General features: G+C 36.6%; 1 protein-coding gene across 5 annotated transcripts in view; it reads left to right on the plus strand.

Moving 5' to 3' along the window:
- Positions 1-14,575, plus strand: part of MAP3K5 (mitogen-activated protein kinase kinase kinase 5) — a 202,206-nt gene that overhangs the window by 81,714 nt on the left and 105,917 nt on the right. For all 5 annotated transcript variants that reach the window (XM_045524461.2, XM_045524462.2, XM_074368290.1 and 2 more), the window contains one exon: positions 1,072-1,211. In XM_045524461.2, the coding sequence (XP_045380417.1) occupies positions 1,089-1,211 (123 nt within the window). In that variant the 5' untranslated portion in view covers positions 1,072-1,088. The remainder of the gene's footprint in view (positions 1-1,071; positions 1,212-14,575) is intronic.

Raw genomic sequence — 14,575 nt, forward strand, 5'->3', positions numbered from 1 at the left:
TTTTTGGTTGGCAATCATAACATCTGCAAGTAATGATAACTGTGTATTTTATTTTATAGAATTATATTTACATACTCTGAAGTATTATTATATTAGTTAGGACTTTCAGGAAGCTAGCTAGTAGTGAGAATAATTGACAACCTGTTCTTTTCCTGATTTTCATGGGAATACCTATAAGCACAAAGTTGGCAATTGTTATGAAATATGTATTATTCTTCATTTTAAAGAAATGCCCTTATGTTTTTAGTTTGCAACGATTTTTAATTAGAAATAGATTTTGAATTTTAATTAAAGTACTTAGGGCATCTTTGGGGATGCTGATGATTTTTTCCCACTGAGCCATCCTTGCATTCCCAAAATAAGTTTTAAACCCATGACCTAGTGTTCTTATAGTATAACGCTTGGTGCATTTTGCTCATTTTTCTTTACTTTGTTTGTCTGTATACATAAATGAGTTCGACACTAATCTGAATTTTAACTTTGTGACATTGTCAAATTTTGGTATTAGGTTTATACTGCCTTGGTGTTAGTTATCTTTGAGCTTTGGAAGAATTTGTTATCTGTTGTTATAGTCTCCTTCCTAGTCATAATTTCTATATCTTTGCTTTCTCCTTTTTTTCATTATGCTTGCTAAGGACTTGCTAGGTATTAATTAATTATAAAATACAGCTCTGGATTGAGTCATAATCTTACATATTTGGTTCTTTAAATCTTATTTTATGTTTATTACCTACCACTCTTTCCTGTGGATCTGCTACTGGAACCTTAGTTAAATTGTTTTCAATCAATGCTGAAATTTAAGACCATTTTAGACCATTAGGCCCACCATTGCAGACTCTCCTTAGTTTCCAGTAATTATATGATCTCCTTCTTGTTTAAAAAATGCAGGTTTGCTGCAGTTTGTAAAACCACTTCCGAGTAGAACTGCTAATTTAAAATTCAGTGATAAATGAAGAGGGAAAATCCCTATCATTTCATTTCCTCCTTGAATACTAAGTTACTGAAACTAAAATGTGCTTACTGGGCATTATTTAGGAGTCATCATTTGCGGACTTTTCTTTCTGCTTGCAGATATTGCCGTGGTGGAGATGAGTGATGCCTTCCGGCAGCCGTCCTTATTTTACCACCTTGGAGTGAGAGAAAGTTTCAGCATGGCCAACAACATCATCCTCTACTGTGATACTAATTCAGACTCTCTGCAGTCACTGAAGGTACCTCACTTGTTTACTAAATATTTACTTTAGGCACCAGTGTTTTAGGGCTACCTCTCCGTCATCCACAAAGCACTCAAGCAGCTTATGTTTGTGAAAGGATGTTTTTGTCAGTCTGATCATTATGCAACAGTGACTAGTTAAGTTGTGAGTTTTATCTGGAATTCAGTGTGGAAATCTGATCATACACAGGTAGGAAAAAACTTAGAGTTGAGGTCTGAGCTCCAGTTGGAGTTGCAGCTGATGAGACTGTTAATAGGAAGTCTTGAGTACACACACTGGAGAAAGAAGAGGAGGTTGCATAAGGTCTCGTGCTGTGTCATCACTGGGGGTTTCACTGGGTACACCTGTTTCCAACTAGAAATACGCTTCCTACTGGAAGTACTCTGAGTAGAAATTCTCTATCCCCAGAAAATTGCCATCCTGTTTAACAGGGATATGATTTCAATTAAGATGAGGAAGGAAGAATAAAAACTTATTGTATTTGTCTACAAGATCCAGCGTGTCCCATGTCATCCTCTCCGTTAATGGAACTTAATGATAGGAGGGTATTTCCTCCATCCAAAAAGATTGCTTAAAATGCTTTTGTGAGGCCAACTGATTTTACACTGTGTGAGTCTTTGAAAAGCATCTAACAGTTCAGCATGAAACTCGTGCTGAGCCTGATAGCCTTCATTTCCTTTGTGAAACTTCCATCTAGCTCATTGTGGCTTTTTTCTCATCTGTATCTTCGAGTTCCCAAATCAAAGCCATCTTTGGGACATAGAGCCCTGAAACCCAAAGCCACATTTCTAATAGCTTAGTAGTTGGTATAAGAAGGTCTCTATTGCAAAATCTATGCAAAAAAAAAAATTTAGTAGTATTTTGCTTTTATCTGAGTATCTAAAGCTTGTATAGCTTTTTCTAAAAAATCTGCAGAGTGTCATCTAGCAAATACATTTCCTGCATGCCAGGCATTGTGTTGGGGATTGATAGGTTATCCCTTTTCAGAATACTCTGCAATAGTTCTAAGAGATTTTCCCCAACTCTGTCTAAATCTGCTTTTCACCTGGAGGAATTCTTTAAGAAATCCCTACTTAATTTTACCCCAGACTTATCCTGTTAATTAATGTATCATCCATTTCATGATGACTTATTTTTTCTTTTTATTGAAGTCTAGTCACTTAACAATGTTGTCTCAATTTGTGGTGCACAGCACAACGTTTCAGTCATACATATACACACATATATTCCTTCTCATATTCTTTTTCATCATAGGTTACTACCAGACATTGAATATAGTTCCATGTGTGATACAGAAGAAACTTTTGTCAATCTATTCTATATATAGCAGTTAGTATCTGCAAATCTCAAACTCCCAACCCATCCCTTCCCACCCTCTTTCCCTCACACCAGTAACCTTAAGTTTGTTCTTTATGTCTGTGAGTCTGTTTCTGTTTTGTAAATAAGTTCGTTTGTGTCTTTTCCCCCAGGTTTCCATATATGAGTGAAACATAAGGGTGTATTTTTAATTAAACATTTTGATTTGGACCTATTTACAACATATATTAGTAGTTGATGAAGGAGTGAAGTTATTTTATTTATTCTTTTTATTCTGTTATTTTATTTTCTTTACATTAAGTTTCTTTTAAGCCGGCAGTGTTATGTTGGACATTTTTCACTCTTTGCTATTTTTATTCTTGCCCTACTGGTATCTGGCGATTTAATTTCATGGCCGTTCCTTCCTAGGGAAATTTTTTTAAATTAAACATTTGTGAGAAAGAGATAAAGCTAATCTTACCAGAAATTTGTGTGGGACAAATAAGCTGATTTATTTAATTGCTTTCAGCCAGCCTTTGTGTAGAACTGTTATTGATACTTGAATAAACAGTTCTTCAAAGAGGTTCATCCACCTAAAATATACTCATTTATCTTCTGCACAGTAGCTGCTTGTTATTGAGCACTTACTACGTGCATATTAAGTGCTTTACCCACATACATTTTCACATTTAATTCTTAAAACATCCCTATGAGGTATACAGTCTATCACCAAATTATAGGATTGTAAACTGAGACTCGTAACAAATTCAATCATTTGCCCCAGGTGATATGTAAAATTTAGGATCAGATCTGCCTGACTCCAAAGCCTGCCTCTCTCACCACTAAACTTCATTGAAATTACTTCTAGTTAGAAGGATATCAGACTTTCCTGCTAAGTGTGCTCACTTGGAAAAATCCATCAACCATACCTCCTGAGTTGTTCCATGCAGCATTCACCCCTTCTTCTGTCTTCCTCCTTAACTTAAGCTTTTGCCATTTTCTTTAGTTCATTTCAAGCCCAAATAGGTGTCTGATTGCAGAGGACAAAGTTCTCTGGGATAGAAAGTGGTTTTTTCAGTCTAACAATTTCTTCTGAGCCCTAGAAGTTCCTACAGTTCTGAAGAAAGTCTGCGTGTGTGTCTGTGTGTGTGTATTTTTCATTTTATTTATTTCTGTTGCAGATAGTTATAGGTGTAACTATAATCCCTGCCATCTACCAACAGAAAGGAAAACGGCTGTGAAATAAGGCAGAACAGGAGATATTTATAGTGGGGAGGGTGTAGCTTAAGTGGTAGAGTGCATGCTTAGCATGCTTGAGGTCCTGGGTTCAATCCCCAGTACCTCCTCTAAAAATAAATAAACCTAATTACCTCCCCTCCCCCACCAAAATAAAATAATACAATAATAAATAAAATAAAAGATATTTATAAATAATATATTGTGTATGAATTAGCCAAATAAAGTCGAAGTGAAGTGACTCCCTGTTTTCACAGGGCAAAGACTGAATGAGGAAGCTGTTCTTGTGACGTGTCTAGCTTCACTTAGGTTGATTCTTTGGACACCTAGAAAGTACAGCTGCACCAGTTTTATTTTCATCTACTGCTCTTTGTTGAAGAGAGCAGTTTCTCTTTGGCAGCAAATTCTCAGGAAGAAATCTTAGGAGAAAATTTTTGTAAGTTTAAGCTCCTGAAAAATAATTGATGGGAACAATAAAAGTACTTTAAACCTATGTCTGAGTTTTCATATGAAAGGATACTTAGAGTCTAATCATGTACTTGCAATAAGATTTGTATCCATTTTGAATTACAAGGGCTCTTTTATTGTGGTAAGAATGAAATATTTAATTTTTTCCCCCCAAAATGATCATTATTGCATTTTGAGAGAGGGAAATTGATGTTCTTTTTTTCCCCTTAGCGTTGTAATAACACAATTTTCACAATTTTCTTTAAATAAATAACATAAAAATTTCTTATGTGCCTGTAAACGAGACTCTATGCTAAAATTTACATTTACTTAAAAATAAGAAATTGCTGTAACAATTGTTTTCTGATTTATTTCATGTATTATAGAAATGACCAGATCTTCACTTGGGGTCTCTCAGTAAATGGAACAGTAAGTTTGGACCCCACTGGCCAATGAGTTGTGGGACAGATTCACGAAATGCATCTGTCATCAGAAAGGGCTTGGAAGAAATAATGAACAGCTACTAAGTAGAGTGAGGAAGTTGTTTAATGAACCATTTCTGCTATCGTCAGAAACTCCTTTAATAACAACAGCTTTCAGCTCTAAACCTTGTGATTCTTGCCCCTTTTCCCTAGTTTACCTTCCTCTCTTTTTTCGGGGCCACTCCCCACTCACTTTAAACAATGTTTTGTAGAAAAAGAAAGCAAAACAGAACAAGAAAATACCACTGCACACCATGAAATAGTCAACAGTTAAAAGCCCTTCTAATCCCAATGGCAAGGCTGTGAAGAGTGAGAAACATGTGCATTGTTGGTGGGAGAATGTATTGCCACTACCTTTCAAAGATCAGTTTAGCAGTGTCTCATAATATCTAGTGAGCATATCACCAGGAGTCAGCAGTTCCTCCTTTAGATGTGTACTGGAAAATAATCTTTGGCATGCATAAGGAGATATAATCAAGGATGTTTATTAGAGTATGTAATATTATTGCATAACATTGTTTGTAATAAGCCCACCCCCAGAAGAGTTGGTTAGTATCTATCAACAGAAGAATAAATAAATACTTTCTGGTATAGTCATTTAATGGAATGTTATAGAGATCTTAAAATGAATTAACTAGAGCTTTCTGTATCACTATCAATATATCTCAAAAACAGCATTGAGGGAAAAAAATTATACAAGCCTGTGTACAGTATGATGCATGTATACAAAAGGTAATTACATGTAAGACAGTGCTTTTGTGTACATATGTGTTATAAAAGGTTAGATGTTTGCATGGGAATTATAAGTAAATTCGGAATAGTTACCTCTTTGAAGGGCAGGAGTGGAGTAGAATTGAGAGGAGATGACAGGAGACTTCAACTACATATGTAATATTGTATTTCTCAGTCTGGGTGGTCTATACATGGGGGTATGAAAACATTTGGTTAATTTTTAATTTTTTAATTCAGATGTAATTGACTTATAATATCATATTCATTTCAGGTTTACTATATAGTGATCAATATTTTTATACAGTACAAAATGGTCACCACCTGTCACCATACAAAACATATTACAATATGATTGACTAGATTCTCTATGCTGTGCATTACACCCTTGTGACTTATTTATCTCATAAGAGGAATTTTATGCCTCTTAATCCCCTTTACCTATTTTCCTTATCTCCACTCCCTTTTCCTCTCTGGCAACCATCAGTTTGTTCTCTGTTATCTATAAGTCTGTTTCTGTTTTGTTTGCATTATTTGTTTGATTTGTTTTTTAAATTCCACATACAAATGAAATCATACGGTAGTTATCTTTCTCTATTTCACTTAGCATAGATATCCTCTAGGTCCATCCATGTCATCGCAAATGGCATGATTTCGTTCTTTTTATGGCTGAGTATTATTCCCTTGTAAATATACACCGCATTTTCTTTATCCATTCATCTATTGATAGACATTTAGGTTGCTTCCATATCTTGGCTATTGTAAATAATGCTGCAGTGAACATGGGGGTGCACGTATCTTTTCAAGTTAGTGTTTTCATTTTCTTCCGATAAATACCCAGCAGTGGAAATGTTGGGTCATATGGTAGGTCTATTTTTAGTTTTTTGAGGAATATCTATACTGTTTTCTACAGTGGCTGCACCAATTTACATTCCCAACAACAGTGCATGAGGTTCCCTTTTCTCCACATCCTTGTTAACACTTGGTATTTCTTGTCTTTTTGATGATAGCCGTTCTAACAAGTGTAATGTGATATCTCATTGTGGTTTTGATGTGCATTTTCCTGATGATTAGTGATGTTGAGCATCTCTTCATGTATCTATTAGCCATCTGTATGTCTTCTTTAGAAAAATGCCTATTCAGATCATCTGCTTATATTTTAATCAGGTTTTTTCTTGATATTCAGTTATATGAGTTCCTTATGTATTTTGGATATTAATCCTTTACTAAACATCATTTGCAAATATCGTGTCCCATTCAGTATGTTGCCTTTTTGTTTTGTTGATGGTTTTCTTTGCTGTGCTAAAGGGGTGTGTGATTAATTTTTATACTTTTTATATACTTGAAATATTTCACAATAACCTTTTTAATGGAAGTTTCTATGGTCTGTTATTTTCTTTATTCATTGGGATAATTTACATATATTTTGGGCATGTGAATCTCGAAATATTTCTTAAGCTTCTTTTTCTTAATGTTCTAGCTGTGGTTTGAAAGTCTCACTTGTATTTGGATCTTCGTTTCTGCACTAAGATAGGCTTTATTCCCATTTTATGCTTTAGAAAATAAATGTTTGTCTAGAGATTGAGATGCACATCAGTTAGTGGTGACACAGCTTGTGTTGAAACATAATGATTATGTGAGACTATTCCTTGTTCAAGAAATTTGGTAGTATGTTTCTCTGTATCCATTGCTTGAAAATTTACTTTCCAGATGGGATTTGCCTTTATAGGCTGTCCTCTACAGCAGTCTATCTACATGCTTAATCCTTCATGATCTCACTGAATATAGTAGCTACCCATGTGATGGCTGAAACTCTTCCTCTGCCTCAATGAATCTAGTATTTTCTAGACTGGTATCTGACTAGCATGAAATTGTAGGCATGCAAACCAAAAGTTGTAATACTATCACTAAAGTAGCCCTTTAAAAATCAGCAATTTTTAGCAGTATGGCAGTTTTTCAAAAAGTTAAAAACAGAATTACCATAGGATCCTGCAAGTCCACTTCTGGGTATATACCCCAAAGAATTGAAAGCAGGATCTTAAAGAGATATTTGTACACCCATGTTCATAGCAGCATTATTCGCAATAGCCAAAAGGTGGAGGCAACCTAAATGTCCATCAGAGGATGAGTGGATAAAACAAAATGTGGTATATACACACAATGCAATATTATTCAGTCTTAAAAAGGAAGGAAATATTTTAAAATTGAAGTACAGTCAATTACAATGTGTCAATCTCTAGTGTACAACACAATGTCCCAGTCATGCATATTCATACATATATTCATTTTCATATTTTTTAAAAAGGAAGGAAATTCTGACACATGCTACAACATAGATGAACCTTGAGAACAACCACAGTTGCTCATTCAAACAGTCTTGTGGTACCTAGACCCCTGATGTTTATCTGTAGATACAGAGGGATCAAATCTCTTTTAGAGTTTATGTGTGAGAAATTGGGTATCAAGTCTGTTTTTCTGGTGATCACTTATTTCCCCTTGAAGCAAATAATTATAGTTTTGAAAAGAGCAAGCAGTAATGTCCATGTTGTAAATTTTGATGATTGTGTCAGTTTCTAGTAAATTGGTGAGATCAAGATACTTTCTATTATAAATACCTTGAACTTAAGTTGAATTTTTACATGTATTTGGCAAAGTTGCTCAGATTCTAGAGTATTCTTAAACCCATAAAAACTGTTTTTCCCGCTTGCACCCACGACTTCTCTTTCTTAAAGTTTTACCTCCCTTACCAAGGTAGATAAGATGAATTTAGTTTTAGATTAAATTGTGTATGGAATTAAAATCTGTGTTACCCCAAAGGTTTATAATTATGTTAGTCTTACAGCGAATTCTTACTACATTCTTTTCAGCACTCTAAAATAGCACTTAACTTAGCGATACAAAGTACACAGTAAGTGTTAGGAGAAAGGTCACTTGAGAATATAATCCTATAAAATAGTCTAACGATTTGTGAACTAGAAACACTGGCCCTGCCCCACATAACAGCACTGCTCCTGGACTTTTGCCTCAGGTGTCTTGTTTACTTGGTAACTGACCAGTGATTTGTAAACCATGGCATTCTGTGTCTCCCCTGTTCAAGCCATCACATACACTTCTTAATATTTCATGGAAAGATTTTTTTTTTCTGTTCAGAGAAAAGAAAAGTCTTGTTCTTTTATTTTACTCATTTCAGAAATGATCTAACTTTTACCTGAGCTATAATAATTCCATGTCAAATTAGAGGAAAAAAGTTAATTTGGGAGAAGAGCAGATAAGTAATACACGTAAGCAATGCTTTATCCAGATTTTCTATGACGATCTTGAATTGATGAACTAGATGAATGATTTCTTTAGCAGGAGTTGATTTCCAGTTGTTGAATCCCTGAGGCTTGGGAAAAAGCTTGAGACTGGAGAATCCAGTTTTCTTTGATGTCAATTAGCAATATCACATCTTCAAAGGAATTATCTATATATTGGATAAAGTTGGTCCTTGCTTTCCTTCGTAATTCCTTCTTTATGCTTCCCTGTCCCATAGCATCTTAATGCCATTTCATCAAAGGAAGAGGGAAACTTATGCTAAGTGAATGGCAGAGGTCATCATGTCACTGGGTTGACACCAGATAGTCTCTTCATTCATAGAGACTTTCATCACAGGCCCATGACTTTGAATACCTGAAGGAGCAAGAAGGAATACCTCTGCACACAAGCCTCCCAATTCCCACCCAAATGGGGCAAGGCTTGCTGAATTCTGTTCCCTTTTGTTCATTATAAATATCTTTCTGTGGAAGTTGACCTTTGTGGCACTCCAACACATCATCCTATTTGAGCCCTTTCAAAATGCATCCTTGAAATTTTTACTGATATCTATGTGTAAAATGTAATGTACTGTACCAAAATTCATTACACCTGTAACTTTTCCACAATACAGTTTTTTTTTTTTTTTAAGGAATACCTGCACTTGAATGATATGGCTTCTTTAGGCATTGCTGAAAGAAACAGCTGGTGACAAAGAAGGGGAAGTTGATTATAATAATAATGATAGACTATAAGACGTTTGTGTTAGGAAGCTCTTTCAAATGCTGTGTGTATAAAATGTCACTCTTCAGCATCTCAGACCCGTTTAAAGACATGTATCTACTTACAGTAGAGTTCTCCCACAAAGATATATTTATTTAAACATGAAACAAAATTGATAGCAGAGGGGAAGAGAGTCTAGAATTTCTTTGAGGATTACTTTCCAGCCGTAGTATAATTTAACCTGATTTGGGTTACAGGTTGTTTTTATTGACAGTTGCTCATATGTCTTACCTGTGATTATGATGTGTTCTCCCTGTGATCATGAACAACACAGGTACAAGATACCTCTGTATCTGATAATGTAGGGATTGCATTTGGGTTGTTTGCTTTGATAGTATTAATACCTCATATTGCATATGGCTTTAAAATGTGTAAAGGTCTCTCACAAACTTATTTCATTTGATCTTTAAAAATGACCCAATGAGATAGACAAGTTAGGTACTTACTATATAGATTGAACAGATGGAAGATATTTTTCTTACAGACAAGAAATAAATCCACAGAGATGCAATGACTTAGAGGCACACACAGATAATAAGTGTCAGAGCAGGACAAGCCCCACATTTTGGGACTTGTCATTAGGTACATTTCCCTCTAATCTGTCAGCAGATTTCATATATCCATTAAAAATATGATTTTCCAGGTTTTTATTAGATTGAGTTGTTTCTTTTTAAACTTAAGCTTTCATGTAAGCATAACATTTAAGCACAAATGTACTTAGTTTTCAACTTTTTAATAAATTTAATGGAGGTATTGGGGATTGAACCCAGGACCTTGTGCATGCTAGGCATGCATTCTACCACTGAGCTATTTCCCTCCCCTTCCCCCAACTTTAAAGATGGGCCAATTCTGTGCCATCTGTGTTGGAGTGTTCATCCCAAGCCTGCTCAGATGTGGAGAGTAATGATGAGTCCCACCTTCTTAGTGAGGCCCGTGGTATTCACAACAGCCCATCTGATATTTCTTTCTTTAGTTTTGAAGCATTACAATTAGGCAAGAGGATGGAGCTGGGGAATAGAAGAAATACTCCTTTTTCCCCAACTTTAGTGGAAAACTTGCCATATTCCACTGGGACAGAAAGAGATCTCTGAAGAGAAGAACCAGGAAGTCACCAGCAGGAAGCCATGGTCTTCTTTTCCTAGCCGAGGACTCCCAGCCCATTCCTTTATTTTCTTTCAGGAAACAGATCCTGGTTGCTAACTCTGTTTCTTCCACCCTAAGTGGATTTGACTTGGCAGCCTCACACCAGCTGTTCCCAACTTCCTTCCCCTGGCTGTAATTACCTAAATTTTAGGCACAGAAAGTTTCCAATTTTGGAGGTGCTCCATTTATTTGTCCTTACAATGACCTCTTCAGTGTTACATTGTCCCAAATAGCTATCCAAAGTTGTCTTTGTCTTCCCTTGGAATGAGACCTAGGCTAGACTCTTGTTTAATTATCAAAGGGTCCTTGAGTATTGAAAAACTTTTGGGGATGTTTTTGGCACAGCCAGGGGATGCACTGATCAAAAGCCCCCTAAAGACTTTAGGTAAGAATGAAGTTGTAGTGGGGTAATGCACCTTTAGGAACATTTCACTGGTAAGGAACTAGAGTTTATGTTGATTTTTTTTCTTTTTATTTCCAGGCACTTTAGATGAGAAGTTTCCATGAAGTGATGTGAAATATTGCAGTTGCCTCTTAAATGTATTCCCCTTCTCCCTATTTTTTTTTCCTTCAATGGATTTAGTACAAAATAAACATTCACTGTTCCACCTCGGTAATTAGATACCTTTTGAGGTCTTGTTTGCTATTTATTTTTATTGAGTTAAAATGCACAAAAAGTACCTTTCTTTCTTTAAAGTTGATGCCTCTTTCGGGTTGTATCATACACTGTGAGGAAACAATATTTCTTTCAAGAGAACTGTTTGTATCCATTTAACTTCTATAAAACATGAGCAGGCATTAATAAGAATTCAGTAGATTTCTACAGGGATGAATTTAATATAGTTCTATAATTTGTTATAATGCATATATTACCTGAAATAAATGCAAAAAAGACCTGCAAGAGGGTTATTACTTCAATGAGCAATTCTTCAGGAAGACCTAATGGACTGGCTGTTGGCCAACAGCAGCTGTGGTTATTTTGTATGGTGCCAGCCAGAGGAGAGCCTTCAGCTCACTGAGCGCTCCCCACAGCTCTCTTCAATACCACCTCCATTTCTGTGCCTGGTGCGCCCAACAGAAATAATGATGGAGTAGCTCCTGTGCTGGGCATGAGGGAATCTCTCCTTCCAGTGACACAAGGACAACGCTGATTGTGATAGGCCTTTAGCCAAAAGTAAATGATAGAATATTGAGTTGGAAGGGACCAGCAATCACTCAGTCCAGCTCCTAGTGTGTTACATTAGACAGAGGTGAAAGGACACGTGGCCAGTCAGGAGCAGAGCCAAGACTTAAACGTATCTACCCAAATTCATGGCCCAGTATTTTATACATTCATTAACTAATTAATGTATTTGTCCTTTTATTGACTACTGACTACATGCCCTGCCAGGCAATCAGTTGGGATACAAATACGAACAAAACATGGCCCTCGCATCCAAGGAGCTCATGATGTAGGATGAGAGAATCATATGAAATGATATTTGCAATGTCGTATGTGCAGTGCTGTCATAGAGGTCTGTATGAGGGGTAATGATGGCCAAAATAAGGATGTCATCTGCTTCTGTTAGGAGGTTAGGTGTCATTGAAGGCAGTCAAGGCTAGCTTCACAGAGAACAGGTTTCTTAAGCTATGCGGAGAGGATGCTATGTGATAAAGAATGCAGAGAAGGGCGTTTTTAGTTACTTAGAAGGATGAGAGAAGGATATGCCTATAACAGGAAAGGGTATAGTTTTCTACTCAGGGGAAATTGCTCTATAAATCAAGTTTGTAAAATTCTACATACTATGTTCTTGGCTTTGTGATTATCCAACATTTTTCTATTTGTTTTTCATGAACCATTTGTGTGTGTGTGTGTGTGTGTGTGAGAGAGAGATGCATTAACTACCTCTGAAACACTGTAGGAGAAGCCACTTTCAACCTTCCTCAACAATGTCACTCATCTCTCTGTTGATTTCCATTCCCCAGGGCACCACCATTGTCCAAGTCCTTATTTTGACATCCCTGTTCTTTGGCAGTAGCTATCTAAATGCTTCTCCCTGTATTATACCACTATCTAATTCATATTTTTAAAACTTTAACAAGGTTTATCTTTTATTTATCTTTCTTGGGTAATATATTCACATGATACAAAAATTTATAAGTGCAAAAGGATATATTAGTGGAAAGTCATCCTCCCATCCTTGTTCCCCCAGCAGCCAACTCCCCTCTCTGTTGGCAGCCACTGTTAATTTCTTGTGTATCCCTCTAGAGAGATTTTATATACAAATTAGAATTTTCTTTTTCTCTGTTTTATATACATAAGTAGCAGCACAGGGTAAAACTTTCTGTACTTTGCTTTTTTTCACTTAGCAGTAAGTATATCGTGGAGATCTTTCCATATCACTCTATAGAGAACTTCCTCATTCTTTGTTCAGATGCAGTGTGTTCCATTGAATGGAGGTACCATAGTTTATTCAGCCGGTTTCTAGTTGATAGAACGTTACGTTGTTCCCAACCTTTGCTTTTACAAACATGTCCCTGTGTGTGTTGATACTTCTTTACGTGTTATCACTCACCTACGAAAACACTTGCACTGTCATGTGCCCAAATGCCCGCAGAACCTAGTACTTTATTTTGGCATTCAAGGCCATCTTCACTAAGGCCCCAGATAACTTTCTGGTATTGTCAGTATGTGCCAAAGTGAACTTTCTGTTTTAGCCCAATGATTAAATTCAAGGTCTTTTTCAAATATCCCTTATTTCTCTCTTCTATACTTCTCCCAATGAACGGTCTTTTGGAGCCCCCAGGAATAATGTTTATTGTTCTCTAAGCGGGCCTTTGCAGTTCCTGGTCCTCTGGCCGGATCCCCACCTCCCTGCTTTGCCTTTGGAAGTCGTGACATGGCACCTTTTGAGTTCCACTTTCTCTGCCGACCTTCTCAATATTCCTGGATCTCTAGGAACATCTTCTTTCCCTTAGGATCCCCAGCCCTTGCATAGTATCACTCTTTTGACGTAGCGTGTGTGTGCATACATACCTGAGCATCCAAGCTTATGATGTTCCTTTTTAAATGTGTATGTGTCCCTTTTTCATCAACAAGATTGTAAGGTATTGAAGGGTCTCTTTTAATATTTTACATACGTCTTTATGACTGTCAGAATTACCCTACACAATTCCTTCCTCTATAGATTTTTGTTTACTCATCTGTTACCCTTAAATGTTCAAGAATCTTACATACTGCTCTGAGCCAAAGCCCTCCTAGGTGCCCCTTTGCCCCACATTGATGCTGGGATGAGGGACAGTGGCCTTGCATCGCTCCTCTGCTCCCCTCTTACCTTGCCCGAGCAGGTTCCTCTTCTTAGCCAGATGGACCACTCTTGAGGCTCCACAAATGCCATACGTGTCCTGTTCTCATAGCAACATACATGCCATCTTTCCCAAAACACTGTCCCATCTCTTTTTTCTAAATCATCATCCCCCAACCTCAGTGAAACCTTTATGCGACAGTCCCTTCTAGATAATCTTTTCCATGTCCTAGTCATTTTAAAATCTAGGAATAGTAACATGAGAGCTAGCTTTGCTCCAGACACGGTATAGCCACATTATTTGCATGATCTCACTTGTTTCTCACAACCTAGTAGATACAGAAACTGCCTGAAGTGCATTTATTGTATTTCGCTTCTTATGGTACAAGATGTAACAATATGACAGTTATTATCAGATGTCCTTATTGTCTACGTGTGGATTTGCCCACTCAGATGAGTAGCCAATACCCTTTATTTCCAGCTTTCTTCCAAGCATATTGCTAGGTTCCTTCCTAGGCCTGAGTGAGACTGTGCTTTGGGAAAGCATACTTATTTTAACCTCGTCCTGAAAAGATCACAGCTGATAAGGTAATTCCACACATACATATGCTGTAGAAATGATTTTTAGGTTCTTCGGTTTTTGGATTCTGTATGTTTGTGCCGTGTTCCT

This window comes from Camelus bactrianus, chromosome 8 (genome assembly GCF_048773025.1).
Source record: "Camelus bactrianus isolate YW-2024 breed Bactrian camel chromosome 8, ASM4877302v1, whole genome shotgun sequence".
NCBI lineage: Eukaryota > Metazoa > Chordata > Mammalia > Artiodactyla > Camelidae > Camelus > Camelus bactrianus.